Source organism: Nansenia antarctica (genome assembly GCF_963989245.1).
Source record: "Nansenia antarctica genome assembly, chromosome: 1".
NCBI lineage: Eukaryota > Metazoa > Chordata > Actinopteri > Argentiniformes > Microstomatidae > Nansenia > Nansenia antarctica.
In genome coordinates, this window is record NC_137674.1 from 2,438,901 (window position 1) to 2,457,699 (window position 18,799).

At 44.2% G+C, this 18,799-nt stretch overlaps 1 protein-coding gene across 1 annotated transcript in view; it reads right to left on the bottom strand.

Annotated features, from left to right (window-relative positions):
• Positions 1-18,799, bottom strand: part of wdr11 (WD repeat domain 11) — a gene marked incomplete at its 5' end in the record, with an annotated part of 66,482 nt that overhangs the window by 31,777 nt on the left and 15,906 nt on the right. Inside the window, 5 exons of the mRNA XM_080531978.1 lie at positions 1,117-1,223; positions 4,017-4,101; positions 13,837-14,013; positions 17,007-17,107; positions 17,485-17,683. Coding sequence (XP_080388104.1) covers positions 1,117-1,223; positions 4,017-4,101; positions 13,837-14,013; positions 17,007-17,107; positions 17,485-17,683 — 669 coding nt within the window. The remainder of the gene's footprint in view (positions 1-1,116; positions 1,224-4,016; positions 4,102-13,836; positions 14,014-17,006; positions 17,108-17,484; positions 17,684-18,799) is intronic.

Genomic DNA, 18,799 nt, shown 5'->3' on the forward strand with positions numbered 1-18,799 from the left:
TTGAGCCTGCCGTGCCCGTTCCAGCCCTGAGTCGGGAGAAGTACTACGGGAGTAGTGCGCTACTATCGACAACCTGGGCTACTGGTACCATTAGATTAGGATTGATTAGATTAGGTTGACAATACCACACTACATTTGAGTTTAGGGATATCAATGTTATATATTTGTGTATGTTTTATCTTTATGTATTAAATTTTATAATTGTTCCACATTTGAGACCTGTCTTCCCCCCACTCAGTTATTCAGTCGGTGTCCATCATTTAAGTTCAATTTAGTCTATCTATAGTGTTAGAGTTTAATTTGTGCCACTAAGGTGAAATAGTCCACGGGTGTGTATCCCCCCGATACATCCTCCTCATTCTCATACTCGCGAGTCCGAGTAAGTATGATTTGACAGGCAGCTAGACTTAATGCCTTCCCAATCAGCGAGACGTGGTTATAGAATTGACGTTGTTTTATTGATAAAAAGGGTAAAACTGGAAAGAGAATATAAAAAACTTACATTACTGTCGTGAAACTATTTAACACACTTCAGTTAACGTAATGTGGAGTCCGTTCATTGATCGATCGATGCAGTCCGTTCAAATAGCCATCAAAAGCTAAACTAAGCATACTTAAAATTACCAATTACATACTCAAATCCCATTAATGCAATTGAAATAAACATCTTAAAGTAGCCTACAGTCGTAATTCAAAGTAGCAAAGGTGACTAGGCTGCCCAGTGTGGCGCGCGTGCAGCCCTGGACATATTATGCCATAGTAGCGCATGCGAATCATGAAAGCCTATAATATAGTTCGCGATCTAATCGTATCGGATGAGAAATAGACATTAAATGGCATAGGCCTATATAGGCTACACAACAGCTAATCACCGCGACAAACACCTATATTATATTCTAATATGATGACCGGAATTTCTCCCGTTTGTCCGACACATTGAAATCTTCCCGGACACGTTGACCGGCACCACTTTTTTCTAACGGAAACCCTGGTGTGTGTGTGTGTGTGTGTGTGTGTGTGTCTCTCACCAGTGTGTGTGTGTGTGTCTCTCACCAGTGTGTGTGTGTGTGTGTGTGTGTGTGTGTGTGTGTGTGTGTGTGTGTGTGTGTGTCTCACCAGTGGGCAGATCTACGTGCTGCAGCTCGTTCCTCACCATCCCCAGGTTGTTAGGAGCAGACGTGGCATAGGACAGGAAGCTGGTGAGGCTGACCCACTCGATCCCTCTGCAGAGCAGAACACAAACACAACACAAACACAACACAAACACAAACACAAACACGTCCATTCATCTGTTGAACGAGTCGACATCGTAACGATATCTGTGGTAAATGAGATGCTAAACAGTCACATGATTAATCACTCCACTTTCCCTACACTACATGCAAATGAGATGCTAAGCAACCCGGCACTCCCTTGGTGTGGTTGTCAAAACGTTTGTGTGTGTGTGTGTGTGTGTGTGGCCCAAGACATCTGCAAGCAAAGACTGAAACTCGATCCACCCATCTTGAGAACGATACATCGTCGGTCTGTCGAATCTGACGTGGAACTTGAACTTGGATGTTTACTATGAATACGTGATCTGATCTGGGGAATATTCCACGAGATGAATGACGACATACAGTACATGGGTAATATGCTCAGGGAGTCTTTGACATTATGAACAGTGCAGTACAGCAGGTTGTCCCCACGAAAACAAGAAGGATATATCCTAATCGGAAGCCGTGGATTAACACTGCAGTAAGGGCTGCACTTCTAGAGCGACTCTCTCTGCCTTCAAATCCTGCCACATAACTAACGACAAGAAAGCCACTGTGACCTTCCGCAGAGCGATTAAGACAGCCACGAGGGAATATAGTGAAAAGATAGAGTTGTAGCTGTGTGCAACAATGACTCACGCAGCATGTGGCGAGGGCTGGGTACAACCTCAGACCTCAAAGGGAGACCTAACTGAGCAGCTAACGTATGAGCTGAAACTGGACGAGCTTCCAGAGCAACAGCATCAGCCTGCCTGAGAGGGCACACACCACAGACACCACAGTCACCACAGTCACCACAGTCACCACAGTCACCACCGTCACCACAGACACCACAGACACCACAGTCACCACCGTCACCACCGTCACCACAGACACCACAGACACCACAGACGCCACAGTCGCCACCGTCATCACAGACAGCACAGACACCACAGACAGACACCACAGACAGACACCTCAGTCGGTTCGCGCCGCCCACACCTGGCTGGTTTGTTCATGCACCTTCTCAACCTCTCCCTCTCCACAGGTAGCCTCCGATCCTCATCCACTGTTCCCCTCACTGTCCCGTCCTGGAAACTCAAAGGTTTCGGAGACCGTGCTTTTTCACGAGCTACACCCCGACTCTGGCATTCTCTCCCTCAGCCACCGCCTGTTCGTTAACTCTGTGTTCTATGTGTCATGTTATCTGTCGTTAACTCTGTGTTCTATGTGCTCATGTTATCTGTCGTTAACTCTGTGTTCTATGTGCTCATGTTATCTGTTGTTAACTCTGTGTTCTATGTGCTCATGTTATCTGTTGTTAACTCTGTGTTCTATGTCTCATGTTATCTGTTGTTAACTCTGTGTTCTATGTGCTCATGTTATCTGTTGTTAACTCTGTGTTCTATGTGCTCATGTTATCTGTTGTTAACTCTGTGTTCTATGTGCTCATGTTATCTGTTGTTAACTCTGTGTTCTATGTGTCATGTTATCTGTTGTTAACTCTGTGTTCTATGTGTCATGTTATCTGTTGTTAACTCTGTGTTCTATGTGTCATGTTATCTGTTGTTAACTCTGTGTTCTATGTGCTCGTGTTATCTGTTGCTTGTTGTTTCCGTGTTTCTGTTCTGTTTCTGTTCCCATATTATCAGCGTCTTTGAGCCCCGTAAAAGCGCTGTATAAATATAATGAATTATTATTAATATTAGGTATAATTTGTGCAGACATGAGAGCTGTTACCTTCCAAGAACCCTCACTCCACATGCCTGTAGAATGAGTGTCTGTTGTTATGTGCATCATCTTTTAACTTCTCTCAAAAAAGTTGTCAACAAATCACAGTAACAATCATGGTCATTTAGGGTATAGAGCAAAAGAAGAAACGTTTCTCCACTGTGTAACTAGTGAGCAAGGTTATTATTCATTAAAGTTTGTTTGTGTGTGAGCTTTCTTCTTTTTGTGGAGAGCAACTTCCCTAATTAAAGAAGAGTCTGGTCTTCAAAAGATGAATGGTGTTTGTTTCCAGTCAATTTCTTAGTGACATCATTTAATCAATCTTAATGCTTAATTAATCACATTGAAGTAGCTTGTGTGCTCGTTAGAGAAGGGTAATTAAAGAAGCCAGACCTTCTCTTTGATGTTTACCCTCTTCCTCCTAGCCTGCTGTGAAAAGCTACATTATGACTAACTCTCTTCACAATGTCCACACTCCTTGACCACAATTCACCCCGCAATATAGACACCAGCAGTGGGAAGGCAGTAGCTCCCTTAACACGAGAACAGCCGTGGGTGGGGTCATTAACACTAGAACAGCCGTGGGAAGGCAGTAGCTCCCTTAAAACGAGAACAGCCGTGGGTGGGGTCATTAACACTAGAACAGCCATGGGTGGGGTCATTTGAACTAGTGAGTATTTTATTTATTTTTTTAAATCTTTGCACATTTCAGGACGCTCCTCTCATGACTTTTCCTAGATATGTGCGTTCTACCACCCAGTATCCTTACATTTTTTAAATCACATCAGGATAAGCTAGTATGAAGCTATTTAGCAGTTTTTCTGTGTAGGACGAAGACTAATTTACAAGATGCGCCAACTAGTGGTCGTTGTGTGTAAGTAGCAGCTTCCCATTGTAAAGACTATGGTCATTTGACCCCCGAGGCGGCTCTTATAGTAGGTAAAATAGGCACGGCTGTTCTAGTATTCATGAATGTCATAAGCTGAATTGAGGTCAGTTCACTCCCTCTACACACAATCTTCTCTGTTCAGTGACCGGTATGTTTCTTACCTGACTTCACAGGAGTGGACGCCCAGCTCCTTGTGCAGAAGACCACTAGTCAGGTTGTACACCAGCACTGACCCGTTACTGGTGCCTGGGGAGGGAGAGACAGAGAGACACACATGGTGAGACACCGCAATCTCTCACACCGTATGGGCCAGGATGGCGGTTGAATACAGCTGCAGTATCAAACGTGTCGTTTTACACTGCCATCTCACACGCCGTATCGAGCAAGATAGCAGATAAACACAGACGCAGTACCTGTAATCTCAAACACCATATCAGGAAGAGCAGCGCTTGAATACAGTTGCAGTAATAACACTTTTATCTATATCTTTTTTATTCATTGTCTTATTATGTTGTTAAATGTTTATCTATTTATTTTCTATATATATGCATCTATTCTTGCCCATCCTTCTTTTTCTGTATTTTTTTATGCTATATGTCTTGCCGTGGTGAGCACTAGTGTTCCATGTGTGGGCCGGCTGTGGCGCAGGAGGTAGAGCCGGCGTCTAATGATCGCAAGGTCGGCAGGTTTGTGCCCCAACTGGCCACATGTCGAAGTGTCCTTGGGCAAGACACTGAACCCCAAATTGCTCCTAATGAGCGGGCCAGCGCCTTGCCTGGCAGCTTGCCGCCATTGGTGTGTGAATGTGTGTGTGAATGGGAGAATGAGAGGCCGTTGTAAAGAGCTTTGGAATAAGGCGCTATACTGTATAAGTCAGTCCATTTACCATTTATGTCACCATCATTTGGCAGCGCCTAGGCTACATATCAAAGACTATCAGAGTAGATCAACACCTCCAGGCCTGTCAGCATCCCTCCACTAAGTCTGATAGTGGAGTGGAATACATGATTATACACAATGTTCAACCCCAAATAAACATGATTAAACTGAGCATCTAATCTAACGTTAGAGAGCCTGAAAAACAGCTAGAATCTGGGCTGGTCTTCTGTTGTTGATGTGTGTGACAGTGCTGTCTTGATGTCATCATTTTGCATACAATTCACACTATTTTATGTTTGGAATTTTAGTTGGAACATGCAGACCCAACTCTGGATACATAAATGGTAAAATCACAGGATAAGGGACAACACATAGACACCATTCAGAAAGTACAACACTTGTCATACATAGACCCCTATTTAAGGGTACCAAGTAATGGGACAGATTAATATACCGGTAATGTCCAAATTAAGCTCTTAATGCAGACCCGGGCATTGCACGGCCCGCGGGATGATTCTGACCGGCCCGCGAAAGATCCCATGATAATTAGAAGATTTTTTTTAAATATATATATATATATACAGTATATATATATATATATATATATATTTTTATATATATATTATATTTTCTACTTATCTTATGGGTGGACTAAAACCGCATTGCTAAGGACTGGATGGCAGATTTAACATTTGCTGTTGATGTGACTGCAATGATGAATGAACTGAACACACAACTGCAGGGCAAGGGCCTTTTTGTTCATGAAATGCATAGCCATGTGAAAGCCTTCATGACAAAGTTGCAATTCATTTCAAGGCAACTAGGCAGCAACAATCTCGAACACATGAAAACCCTGAAAGAAGTCAAACCATCAGCTGATCACAGGCACAGGTACTCATCCATGTTAGGAGCACTGCATGATGAATTTTCAAGGCGTTTTCAAGATTTCAAAAAGGTTGAGGATGAAATGCAGCTGGTTTCCTCTCCCTTTACCTGCAGTGTTGATAGTGCACCCACTGATGTTCAGCTTGAACTCATTGACCTGCAGTCTGATTCACTACTGAAAGAGCACTTCAAGTCAGCATCACTGCTGGAGTTCTACTCTGCTCTCAAGGAGGAGCACTTTCCAAACATGAGGAGACATGGTCAGAAGATGTTGGATCCACCTACATACAGTATGTGAACAGACATTCTCAGTCATGAAGTTGACCACATTTACATTTACATTTTTGGCATTTAGCAGACGCCTTATTCCAAAGCGACTTACAATCAATACATTTGAATACTAAGCATGTGAATCAGCAATCCACCATTCGTTGCAGGAAGAGTAATCTAGCTTGGGCCCGGGGCCACTGATAGAAGGAAAAACCTTCTCCCTATCGCCTTCTACTAAAACTTTTTTTTTTTTTTTTACTGGAGAAACTGAGAAACAGTACAAGGGGGGCAATAGAAGTTCTTAGGGACACAGTAGAGGGGAAAGCGGGTGTCTTTAGGAGACGTAGTAGTGAGGGTCAGAAGATTTCTCAGGAGGAGCAGTTAAGATGTAACCTGAAGAGATGGGTCTTCAGTCTACGACGGAAGATGGGTAGTGACTGCCGTTCTGACAGCCGTGGGGAGCTCATTCCACCAGCGGGGAGCCAGTGTTGTGAAGAGACGTGATCGGGCAGCCCGACTGCTGTGTAGAGGAGGTGGGGCCAGTCGGCCAGCCGAGGTGGAGGAGCGGAGTGAGCGGGCGGGGGTTTGGGGGGTTACCATTTCCTTCAGGTAGGCAGGGGCTGTCCCTTTAGCTGCCTGGTATGCAAGCACCAGGGTCTTGAATCTGATGCGAGCTGCTATCGGGAGCCAGTGCAGGGTGCGAAGGAGAGGGGTGACATGAGAGTATTTGGGGAGGTTGAATACCAGCCGGGCAGCAGCATTCTGGATGAGCTGCAGAGGTCTAATGGCTGAAGCGGGGAGCCCAGCCAGGAGTACATTGCAGTAATCCAGGCGGGAGATGACCAGTGCCTGGGTCAAGAGTTGCGCTGCCTCTTTGGTAAGGAATGGTCGTATCCTTCTGATGTTGTAGAGGAAGAATCTGCAGGAGCGAGCCGTTGCTGCAATGTTCTCCGCACAGCAGGGTTTCCGTTAACCGGTAATTCCCGGACTTTGTCCGGTATTTTTTTTTGAAGTCCGACAAATTGAAAACTCGTCGGACATAAATGTCCGGTGAAAATAATTCCCTCTAAGCACAATTTGAATACAATTCGCTAAAGTTCACATTCTGATTCCTTCTATTTTAAAAAAGACGAATATATAGGCTATGTATTTCTTTTATTATGATATGATTTGACACCGGCATGATGATGACTCCTAATGTGTAGGCTGCCTATGCGAAACAGCGGTTGTTTCCGGTGTGCGCTATAACTCGTGCACAATCGAGTCGAGGCAGAGAGGAGGATAGCGATGTTTCTCTCTGTGATAGTGTGATTATGCAAGCCTTTTCTGAAAGGGATGAGAACCCGATTGTTTCAGCTTCTCCCAGGGAGAAAGTGGTAGAGTTACCATCCTCCCCGAGTCCTACCATACCATCCGCTGACAGCCTATCTCTGCCTGTAACCGGCGAGCGATTGCGTGTCGCTCAAGTAGCTGATCAGTCATTAAACAAATGTTTTTTACATGCAGCTAGTGAGGAATCTGAAATAGGGGGCAACGTAGTTTATTTCCTTAACGATGGGATATTAATGCGTAAATGGTCTCCTCCTAATGCAAATGGTTGTGAGTGGAATACTGTAAAACAAGTGGTTGTGCCTGTGGGTTATAGACAACAGGTGTTATCTGTAGCACATGAGAGCCAGTGGTCAGGACATTTAGGTATAACTAAAACTTATCAGCTGATATTGAAACATTTCTTTTGGCCCGGACTGAAGGCGGATGTTGCCAAGCACTGCCGCTGTTGCCATACTTGTCAGATGGCGGGTAAGCCTAATCAATCCATTCCACCCGCACCATTGCATCCCATTCCTGCTATAGGGGAGCCATTTGAACGTGTAATAATTGATTGTGTTGGACCTTTGCCTAGGACTAAAAGTGGAAGTCAGTATTTGCTCACTATTATGTGCGCTGCTACTCGTTTTCCCGAAGCTGTTCCGTTGCGTAACATATCAGCCAGCTCAGTGGTGAAAGCTTTAACAACGTTTTTTTCCACATTCGGTCTTCCTCTTGTTATACAATCTGACCAGGGCACTAACTTTCAGTCTAAGCTTTTCAAACAAGCCCTAAGAACGTTAGGGGTACGATGTCACGCCAGAAGCCTACATGCTTGCACTGTTCAATAAAATGTTATACATCTAGACATTGTGGTATTTCTTTATATACGTATCCCAGCCTGCCTATTGTTTCTCAATAAACAGTTATGTTCTCCTCATTGACATACTCCCGAGTCCGATTAAGTATGATTTGACAGGCAGCTAAACGAAATGCCTTCCCAACCAGCGAGACCTGGTTATAGAAATGACATTGTTTTATTGATAAAAAAAAGGGTAAAACTGGAAAGAGAAAATAGAAAACTCACATTAATCCCAAACAATTTAACAAACTTCAGTTAACGTAATGTGGAGTCTGTTCATTGATCGATGCTGTCTGTTCAGTTCCCAGTGAGGCGCCCGTTCAGCGCTGGACATAATGGCATAGCGCGCATGCGAATCATGTTATATTATTATATATTATATAGCTCGCATCTAATCGTATCGGATGAGAAATAGACATTAAATGGCATATATAGGCCGCTACACAACAGTAATCACCGCGACAAACAGCTATATTAGTTTTTTTATTTTTTTATTTTTTTTTTATTTTATATTTTAATATGATGACCGGAATATATCACGTTTGTCCGGTAAATCGAAATCTTCCCGGACACGATGTCCGGCGGCAATTTTTTCTAACGGAAACCCTGCCGCACAGGATAGTCGGTTATCCAGGATCACTCCAAGGTTCTTGGCTGTCAGGGAGGGGGTTACAGTAGAGTTCTCCACTGTGATGGAGAAGTCTTGGAGAGGGCAGGCTTTCCCAGGGATGAAGAGGAGCTCGGTCTTGTTAAGATTGAGCTTGAGATGGTGGTCAGCCATCCAAGTTGAAATGTCAGCGAGACATGCTGAGATACGGGTTGCCACGTGTACATCAGACGGGGGGAAGGACAGGAAGAGTTGAGTATCGTCTGCGTAGCTGTGGTAGGAGAGCCCATGTGAAGAGATTACCGAGCCAAGAGACTTGGTGTAGAGGGAGAAAAGTAGGGGCCCTAGGACAGAACCCTGGGGTACTCCAGTGGAGAGGGTTCGTGGAGAAGATAGCGATTCTCTCCAGGTCACCTGGTAGGAGCGGCCCGCCAGGTAGGAAGAAAACCAGGAGTGTGCGGTGCCAGAGATGCCCAGGTCTGAGAGGATGGAGAGAAGGATCTGGTGATTGACTGTGTCGAAGGCAGCAGACAGGTCAAGGAGAATGAGAACAGAGGAGAGGGAGGAAGCTTGGGCAGAGTGGAGGGCTTCCGTGACAGCAAGGAGCGCAGTCTCAGTGGAATGCCCAGCCTTGATGCCGGATTGGTGGGGGTCTAAGTGATCCATCTTCCGGAGATAGTCAGTCAGTTGTTTAGATGCCGCGCGTTCAAGGGTTTTGGAAGGGAAGGAGAGAAGGGATACAGGTCTGTAATTGTGGACAGATGATGGGTCAAGGCCAAGGCCAGATGATGGTCAAGGCCAGATGATGGGTCAAGGCCAAATCCAGGTACAGATCCTCTCTCACTGATGAACATCTGTCAGCTGTGCTTCACATCTCCACCTCAGAAATTCAACCTGACTTTGATGGACTTGTTAAAGCTCAACAGAGACTGGATTTCTCACACTGAATGAAAAAAAAAGAACTGAAGAACACTAAAATGTGGAAATATAACAAGTGAAATGGGACACTTTTTTTTGCACAGTTCTGAAAACATTAAATGTTTAATATAGGCATGTAAAGTCAAAAAAGGCTACAAAACTGGGACACTTTTCTTTACACAGTTACACAGTTCAGTGACATGTCTTGTTTATTTTGGCTACAAAGATGATGTGATGTCTTTAGAAAGCAAAAAAAATCCTTGTTTCAATAGTATATATGAAACTCAAAATGCCCTTTGTTATTAATGTGACTGAAAATGAGTCAAATGTTTCACATTTTTTTATCATTTTGGAAATTCTATTTGAATAAATGATATTTTTGAAAGCTAACCTCACCTTTTAATTGCCAAATAATAACATACACTCTTACCAGCGGTCAAAACAATGCCATTTACTGCTTTTTATACAGAAATAAAATGTATATTATGCATAATTGAGTTCGGAATTTTGGCCCGGCCCTCCAAAATATTTTCAGTTGCTCATTTGGCCCCCTGGGAAAAATAATTGCCCACCCCTGTCTTAATGTATAGTATTTAGTATTTGGTTGACAATCCTTTGCATGTAATAACTGCCTGAAGTCTGCGAACCATTGACCCCACCAGACAATGGGTATATTCTCTGGTGATGCTCTGCCAGGCCTGTACAGCAGCCATTGCGTAACAGTACACTTGATTTTGGCAAGCCTAAGGTTTTTGGTATGGTTTTGGTTTTTGGTTTTTCTGATTCTTACCAGAAACATCTGTCAAGCCAATTGTCCCATTACTTTTAGTGCCCTGAAATAGGGGGACTATGTATAAAAAGTGTTTCTAAATTGTTTAAATGGTGAAACCAATATGATCGAATAAAAGTTCAGAAACTCTACTCTAACCTCATAGTAATTGTTTGACTCTGAATCCAAACGTTTAGAGTATAGAGCCAAACGAACAATACATGCTTTATGTGTCCCATTACTTACACAGTGCACTGTAAACGTTCATCTTCACAGTAATACAGTAATAATTCACTGTAATAGACACATATCTAGAATATATTAAGCCAATAATTCCGCACACTCCAAAAGTGAAATGAGTAAGTAGATTAGCTTTAGAGAAGTGAAATGAGTAAGTAGATTAGCTTTAGAGAAGTGTTTTGAGTAAGTAAATGAGTTCTAGAGAAGTGTTGTGATTAGTGTGTCCCTGGTCGGCACAGTTAATTCCTTAATTAGCCTGATTAGCCTTAATTAGCACTGATGTTGTTTCTCTCTAGGGAGACGTTTCTCAGTCTGCGGAGCTCTGATGGGGTGAGAGGAGATCTATCTCATGATCAGATCTGGAGGAATGCTGGAACTGGGGATGTAACCTCATTCACGCATAAGAGCTTTCCCATTAGATTCCATGGAATGTACCTGGCCAGGGGCATGTGTGAACAGAATTTCAAGGGAAATCTGCTCAGGCAATTTCCCTGGTCAAGACCTTGTGTAATCCCATGGAAAATGCAGGGAAGTTAGTTACTTAGTTGCGAACAGAGGCATGAACATTGCCTGGTCCGGCACGTAAAGGGTTACGTATGTCTGATGCAAGACGTTTTCACGGCGGTTCTATCCCGGCTGGCCACATGTCGAGGTGCCCTTGGTCAAGTCGACACTGAATCCCAAATTGCCTCGAAATGTAGCTTGCCGCCATTTGGTGTGTGAATGTGTGTGTGGGTGTGGGTGGGTGGGTGAATGAGAGGGCATTGTAAAGTCAAATGTGCAGTCCATTTACCATTTACCATTGATTCCCCCAGTCCGTCCGCTAAAACTAAAAGAATGAGCGTGTCTGATAACTGTGTTGCTTTCACAGTTTGAGGAGAATGTCGCCTCAATAATTGCTTTCATTGGCCTCTTCCCTCTTGGTTTCGTGGGATCAATTTGCGACGCCTCACTCCCCCTGTTACTCATTCCATTCAATAGAAAGCTTTGCCAGTCACAAACAGTGCCACAATGAAGAGGTGTTGGAGCAAGCATGGCTAAACGAATTAGATCGGCTTCAGTCCAATAGATAGGGGGTGGCTGTGTGGGGTTCTCTGTGTGTGTGTCTGTGTGTGTGTGTGTGTGTGTGTGTGTGTGTGTGTGTGTGTGTGTGTGTGTGTGTGTGTGTGTGTGTGTGTGTGTACCTGCCTAAAATGGAGCCGTCAGATTAAAGATTACAGCTTTTCAGACAGGGAGCTCAGACAGCCGTGGTTATGGGCGTGCGAGGACTGTCATATAGCTGATCTGAGAGAGAGAGAGAGAGAGAGAGAGAGAGAGAGAGAGAGAGAGAGAGAGAGAGAGAGAGAGAGAGAGACAGAGAGAGAGAGAGAGAGAGAGAGAGAGAGAGAGAGACAGAGAGACAGAGAGAGAGAGAGAGACAGAGAGAGAGAGAGAGAGACAGAGAGAGAGAGAGAGAGAGAGAGAGAGATAGAGAGAGAGAGAGAGAGAGAGAGAGAGGCAGAGAGACAGAGAGAGAGACAGAGAGAGAGACAGAGAGAGAGAGAGAGAGAGAGAGAGAGACAGAGAGAGAGAGAGAGAGAGAGAGACAGAGAGAGAGAGAGAGACAGAGAGAGAGAGAGACAGAGAGAGAGAGAGAGAGAGACAGAGAGAGAGAGAGAGAGAGGGAGAGAGAGAGAGAGAGAGAGACAGAGAGAGAGAGAGAGAGAGAGAGAGAGAGAGACAGAGAGAGAGAGAGAGAGAGGGAGAGAGGGAGAGAGAGAGAGAGACAGAGAGAGAGAGAGAGACAGAGAGAGAGAGAGAGAGAGAGAGAGAGAGAGAGAGACAGAGAGAGAGAGAGAGAGAGCCTTCTGTCTAGTGTTGATGGGTCTGAGGATGCCAGTGCTTTCACAACCGTCAGCATTGAACTCGTCTCCTCCATTGTTTGCTCCCCTATGGAAGAACCCATATGCAGAGAGAGGAGTACGAGTCCTGTGTTTCCCACTGTTACTAACCAATACTGACCAAGCCTGGTTTGACCAACCTGTCCTGCGGTACATCTGCCAGAAGCCATTATCAGCTCAGAACTCTTGTCTCTGACAACCAGAGCATTACTGAAGTGGAAGTGGCTTTAATTGCTCCTCCTGAGACTCTACTACCCCCGAGCACTGTGTCTCCTGAGACACCTGCTTCCTCCTATACTGTGTCTCCTAAGATTTCTACTTCCCCCCTTGTAATGTTTCTCCAGTGTCTATATATATTTTAAAAAAACTAAGAAAATCTTTCTTTCTTCTTCTCTCACGACGACTGCCAATGGCCCCTGGCCTGAGCTAGATTACTCTTCCTGCTACGACTGGTGAACTGATGGATCAGTCAAATGTATCGATTGTAAGTCGCTTGGGAATAAGGCGTCTGCTAAATGCCAAAAATGTCAATGTCAATGTAAACTGCCAGAAGCCATTATCAGCTCAGAACGCTGTCTCTGACAACCAGAGCATTACTGCAGTGGAAGAGGCTATATCCCATCATGAGTCACTAGATAGGAGGAACCATTAGTCATGGCGGTCAACCTAATGGGTTTGAGAATCAGTTCTCCTCCTAGCTAAACTCACCCTCAACTTTTCCACATCGGCCAGCTCTGTAGTGAGCAAGAGCACAACACTAATCAAAGCGTTTTAATTATGCATAGGGACTGGGGCCTGATTAAACTCTTGATTATGCTGGAGGACCAAGGAGACTTCACTGACCTATCTGCATAGAAACAAATCATGTTCCAGATTCAGGAGAACCCTGAGACGCAGGTGCGCAGAGGGAACATCAGACCATCTGTCAGCCTGCTCTAACAGATTGTCCGTCAATCACAAATGCTGAGGGATGAGCCTCTCTCAGGCTGGGGAACGGAACATCACAGATTGGACAACAGAAGTGTTTGTGGGAGTTATTATTTCTCTTCGCACCGGTAAATATCCTCAAAAGACTCTGAAAGGCACCTATTAGACTGAAGCTGATAATATGTGACACGTTCTGATGCTTTGGTCCTCATGCGTGTGTGTATGTGTGTATGTATGTGTGTGTATGTGTGTATGTGTGTGTGTGTGTGTGTATGTGTGATCGTGTGTGTGTGTGACTGCATGTGTGTGTGATCGTGTGTGTGTGTGTGTGTGTGTGTGTGTGTGTGTGTGTGCGTGTGTGTGTGTGTATGTAAAGGCTAAGTCACTACCACTACAACAAGCAGAGGACCAGAGAAGGCCGAGGTGTCGTACTCACCCGCGGCCAGTAGGGGCTGGTAGTGGTTGATGTTCTTGGTGGTGAGCGGGGGGCACATGCGCAGGGCGAACGGGGGCATGGGCAGCCCTGACAGCAGCCCCGTCAACAGGAACTTCAGCTGCACCTCCTGCTGCACGGACGAGGGCGGAGGGTCCGCTCCCGACACTAGACTCTGACCTGGAGAGAACACAGGACGGAGACGGTTAACACTAGAACAGCCACGGATGGGGTCATTAACACTAGAACAGCCACGGGTGGGGTGATTTGAATGAATGAATGAATGAATGAATGGTCTTTATTGTCATTGCTATAGTACAGGTACCAAACAACGAAATTTAGGAGGGGTGGCTCCCCTGGTGTTAGGAAAGAAAAAAAAAACTAAAAAAAACACAAGAAGGGAAGGAGCTGGTTTACATAAATAGAGGCTATGTACACTATCCACTATACTATACTGTACAGATAGACGACTAGGGTTGATCATATTGCACATAGTGTTATTGCACATTCATTTAAAGTGTCGCAGTTTGCAGGCTTGAAATGTACATATTTGTGCCTCAGCACTACACCTGATTTTTTCAGTCCAGCAGCTGCCATCAATCACATAACACTAGAATCACTATAACACTAGAACAGCCACGGGTGGGGTCATTTAACACTAGAACAGCCATGGGTGGGGTCATTTGACTGAGTGAGTAAAACAAAAAACATTTATATCTTTGCACTCGATCAAATTTCAGGACCCTCCTTTCATGACTTTTCCTAGATATGTGCGTTCTACCACCCAGTATCCTTACATTTTACACTGTTTCTGTGTAGGAGAGAGTATTTACAAGAGGCGCCAACTAGTGGTCTTTGTGTGTAAGTAGCAGCTTCCCATTGTAAATCTGAAAATTATTTTGGCTACACTTCATAACGGGAGGCTTCATTCTTGAAACCTCAACAACTTATCTGCAACTTATATAATTTCTATTATTTGAAGAAGCCTATACTTGCATGCCATCAGGAATTGTGTCAACACAGTTTATCTTTTGTTGAGCCTAAAATGCCTTTCAATGGACGCAGGGTAATTTTTGCAATTGTCCTACTTAGTTCTTAGGATGAATCGAGTTGGTGTGTGAATTTCATTCGGTGCTTATTTCTCTGCATCTACAGCGCTTTCGCTGCTGAGGAAAATAGACTTCAAGTGTAAAACCATGCTGCTTCAAGCACGCCTCACTACACAGACATGCTGCTTGCTGCTTTCGCGTCCTGCCTAGCCGGTCACAGACCAGTTTGAGTTGTTAAACTGTGGCTCATGGCACAGAGATGTTGCGGTGACTTAACACTAGAACAGCCGTGCCTATGTTACCTACTATAAGAGAGGGGTCAAATGACCATAGTCTTTACAATGGGAAGGTGCTACTTACACACAACGACCACTAGTTGGCACACCTTGTAAATTATCCTGCCTCCTACACAGAAAAACTGCAAAAAGAGCTGTGTACAAGCTTATCCTGATGTAAGGATACTGGGTGGTATAACGCACATATCTAGGAAACGTCATGAAAGGAGGGTCCTGAAATTTGATTGATATCTTTGAGTGCAAAGATATAAATACATTTTTACTCACATGGCTGTTCTAGTGTTAACAGAGTTAATGTATAGTTCGGCTATTAGCGTATTCTGGCCTGGTTTGATAGGGTCCCTTTTAAACCACTTTCGCCTTGTGCTTTACATCCTTTAATGCAGCTCTGCATTAAGCTTAACGATGTGATCCAAGGCTACTTTTCCTGATAAAATTAGCTTTTGGCTGCAGCCTGAAAAAAAACGAGCACATTTATAGTTTGTTTGATTAAGCTTTGTCTCAGTAAACAGTTTGGGTAGTGAGTAAGGGGGTTCTAGATGGTAATAGTCTGGTTCCTTTGTGTCTACATGATTAAATCGTTACACGGTGGATTAAGGCTCTTGGTATAATGATCTTTGGAATGTATAAATCCATTCTAGAAGGGGTGCCCAAAATGTTTTACTCTTAAGTGTTTTTTTCTTCTTTTTTTCTTTTTTTTTTACATAAAACCCAATATTTTTATATTTCCGCCAGCACAGGATAAACACAGCACAAGTTCATGACGATTATGTCACCGTTAAATGTTGGTTCATTCAATCATGTTCTTACTGTATCTATTTGTCATTTGTATTCATACATTTTTGAAGGACTGTCCAAAAAAGGACTCAAGTAAATTCTTTAGACATAAAACCCAAAATGGCTGCTGACACAAGCACACACGTTCAAGAAGATGATGTAATAAATAATTGTGTATGCACTGAACTGGTGGGGGCAGACCATTCTGCCGACATATCTACATCTACAGCCTTCAAACAGATAAGACTGTTAATCAATCAGTGTTGAATCAAGAACATTGATGCACACTCCCTCTGTCCTGCATCCAACTGCCTCTCCACATGACCGCCAGGCTTTATTCTTTAATAGCTGCCTGTGTCCTATCTCTCCTCCTGTGTGGCACAGCTAAAGAGAGAAAATAAAAAAGAAAGAGAGAGAGAGAGAGAGAGAGAGAGAGAAGGAGAGAGAGAGAGAGAGAGAGATTGCGTATAATGCCTATTCACCTACAAGGTCTCTCTTTGTGCTGTGAGCAGGGTGTTGATGAGCAACAAGAAGTGTCAGACAGAGAGGCAGAGCTGAGGGCGGCCCTGGGGCTCTGCGAGGCACACAGCTCAGATGAGGGACATAAAATATGTCTTAAGGCCTTGGAACACACAGACGCTGCTTCCATTCTTTTTCTGTCCTCTGAAAAGATTGCTAAAGAACGCCGTTTTTTAAAATCGCTTGTGTTTCTGAAAGAAATAGGAGAAGGTGAAGGCTTTCTACTGTACAAAAAATAAATGTTTCTTAGACATGGAAGAATGATTGAAGTGCTTGTAATTGGGTTTTTCTGTGGAGCAAATGGAACAAGTGTAGCTATGGAGTTGTTCAGTTTAGTTTAGTTTAGATTAGATTCAACTTTATTGTCATCGCAGAGCACATCGCAGTGTCATCGCAAAGTACTATACAACGAAATGCAGTTTTAGCATCCAACCAGAAGTGCAAATAGTTATATAAGGGCATGATATAAATAGAACAAGATGTAGTGATAGGTAACTATGTAATATACAGTATGTGGAGGGACAGTAGCTACCTATCATGGTGTTGAGTGAGAGGTCCTGGATCCGCTTCTGGTTCTGGCCCAGTGGAGTACCACAGAACGACACCGGAGAGTAGAGGGGGGACAACACAGAACTGACGGACGAGGAGAAAAGGAAGGAAGGGAACATTTAAAACGGTGATACTAATAAAATTTACTTAATTACACGTTTTCAAATGTATCTAATATTTACATTCACACAAATTAAACGACATTAAAATTGTACTAAACTGTGTGTGTGTGTGTGTGTGTGTGAGAGTGTGTGTGTGTGTATGTGTGTATGTATGTATGTCTGTATGTGTGTCTGTATGTATGTATGTCTGTCTGTATGTGTGTGTGTGTGTGTGTGTGTGTGTGTGTGTGTGTGTGTGTGTGTGTGTGTGGGTGCGTGTGTGTACTGAGTGTGTACTGTGTGTGTGTGTGTGTGTATGTGTGTGTGTGTGTGTGTGTGTGTGTGTGTGTGTGTGTGTACCTGGGGTTGACGGAGGGCTTGCCCGTGATGGCCTTGAGCTCCCAGAGCATCACCCTGCCGTCGCTGACGATCAGAGCGGCGTTGTTCTCGTTGACGGGACACACGACCATCCGGTACGGCCGCACGGTCTTGGTGACCCGGATGGCGTCGCATTGGGAGCGCAGGTCGTACACCAGCTCCTGCACACCCTGCTCCGGGTCTGAATGACCCAACAACAACAGAGGAGAGAAAACAGAGATGATGAATGGTAAATGGACTGCACTTATAGCGCCTTTATCTAAAGCGCTTTACAACGGCCTCTCATTCACCCATTCACACACACATTCACACACCAATGGCGGCAAGCTACCATGCAAGGCGCCGGCCGGCCCGCTCACTGGGAGCAATTTAGGGTTCAGTGTTTTGCCCAAGGACACCTCGACATGTGGCCAGCCGGGGCTCGAACCGCCAATCTGCCAAACTTGCAATCATTAGACGTGCACCACAGACCTGCGCCACAGCCGCCCGATAGATGGAGATATGTGACACAATCTGATCATTTGGTCCTCATGTCGGGATCTGACATGACGATTGGACTTTTCTTTCGAAAAATGTGAATATGTTTCTGCGTTGTTGAAAATCAATGACACATCGCTAGTCAACTAACACAGCTTGTTTTGTGAGCCTGCTAACAAGGTAAAGTACTAGTATTATAGTTAACTAGGTAGCAGTGGGGATTACTCACCCAATCCATTGCGTTGCAGAATTTTGGCTTGACTAGCGAGTTTGTGTTGTGATTCTCAACAACGTTGAAACGTAGTTCGGTGTTTGAAAAGAAAACTCTTTTGATTGGTTGCCAACATGCCCAATACATTTTTTTCAATTAAATTCAACTTTATTTGCCATGTGCAGTGCACTAGGAACATGACTTGGTATTCTCCATGCTGAACAGGCTACAGTACATACAACAACAAGACGACAACACAACAACACTCAACACTAACAACTTAGTGCAAAAACATGTAAAGTGCAAGGTGCAATGATCAGGAGTTATTGAGGAGGGCTATGGCTTTGGGGAAGAAACTGTTCAAGTGGCGTGATGTTTTTGACCTGATGGCCCTGTACCGCTGTCCAGAAGGGAGTAATTCAAACAAGCTGTGAGCTGGATGTGAGGGGTCAGCCACAATCTTACGTACTCTCTTCAATGATCTGAAGCTATGGAGGTCTGTGATGGGAGCCGACTAAATGATCAGACCGTGTCACATATCACAACACAACTGACTCCCCATGTTCAGGGTCATTAACTCTTCACAATAACACCAGAGGACAAATTGAG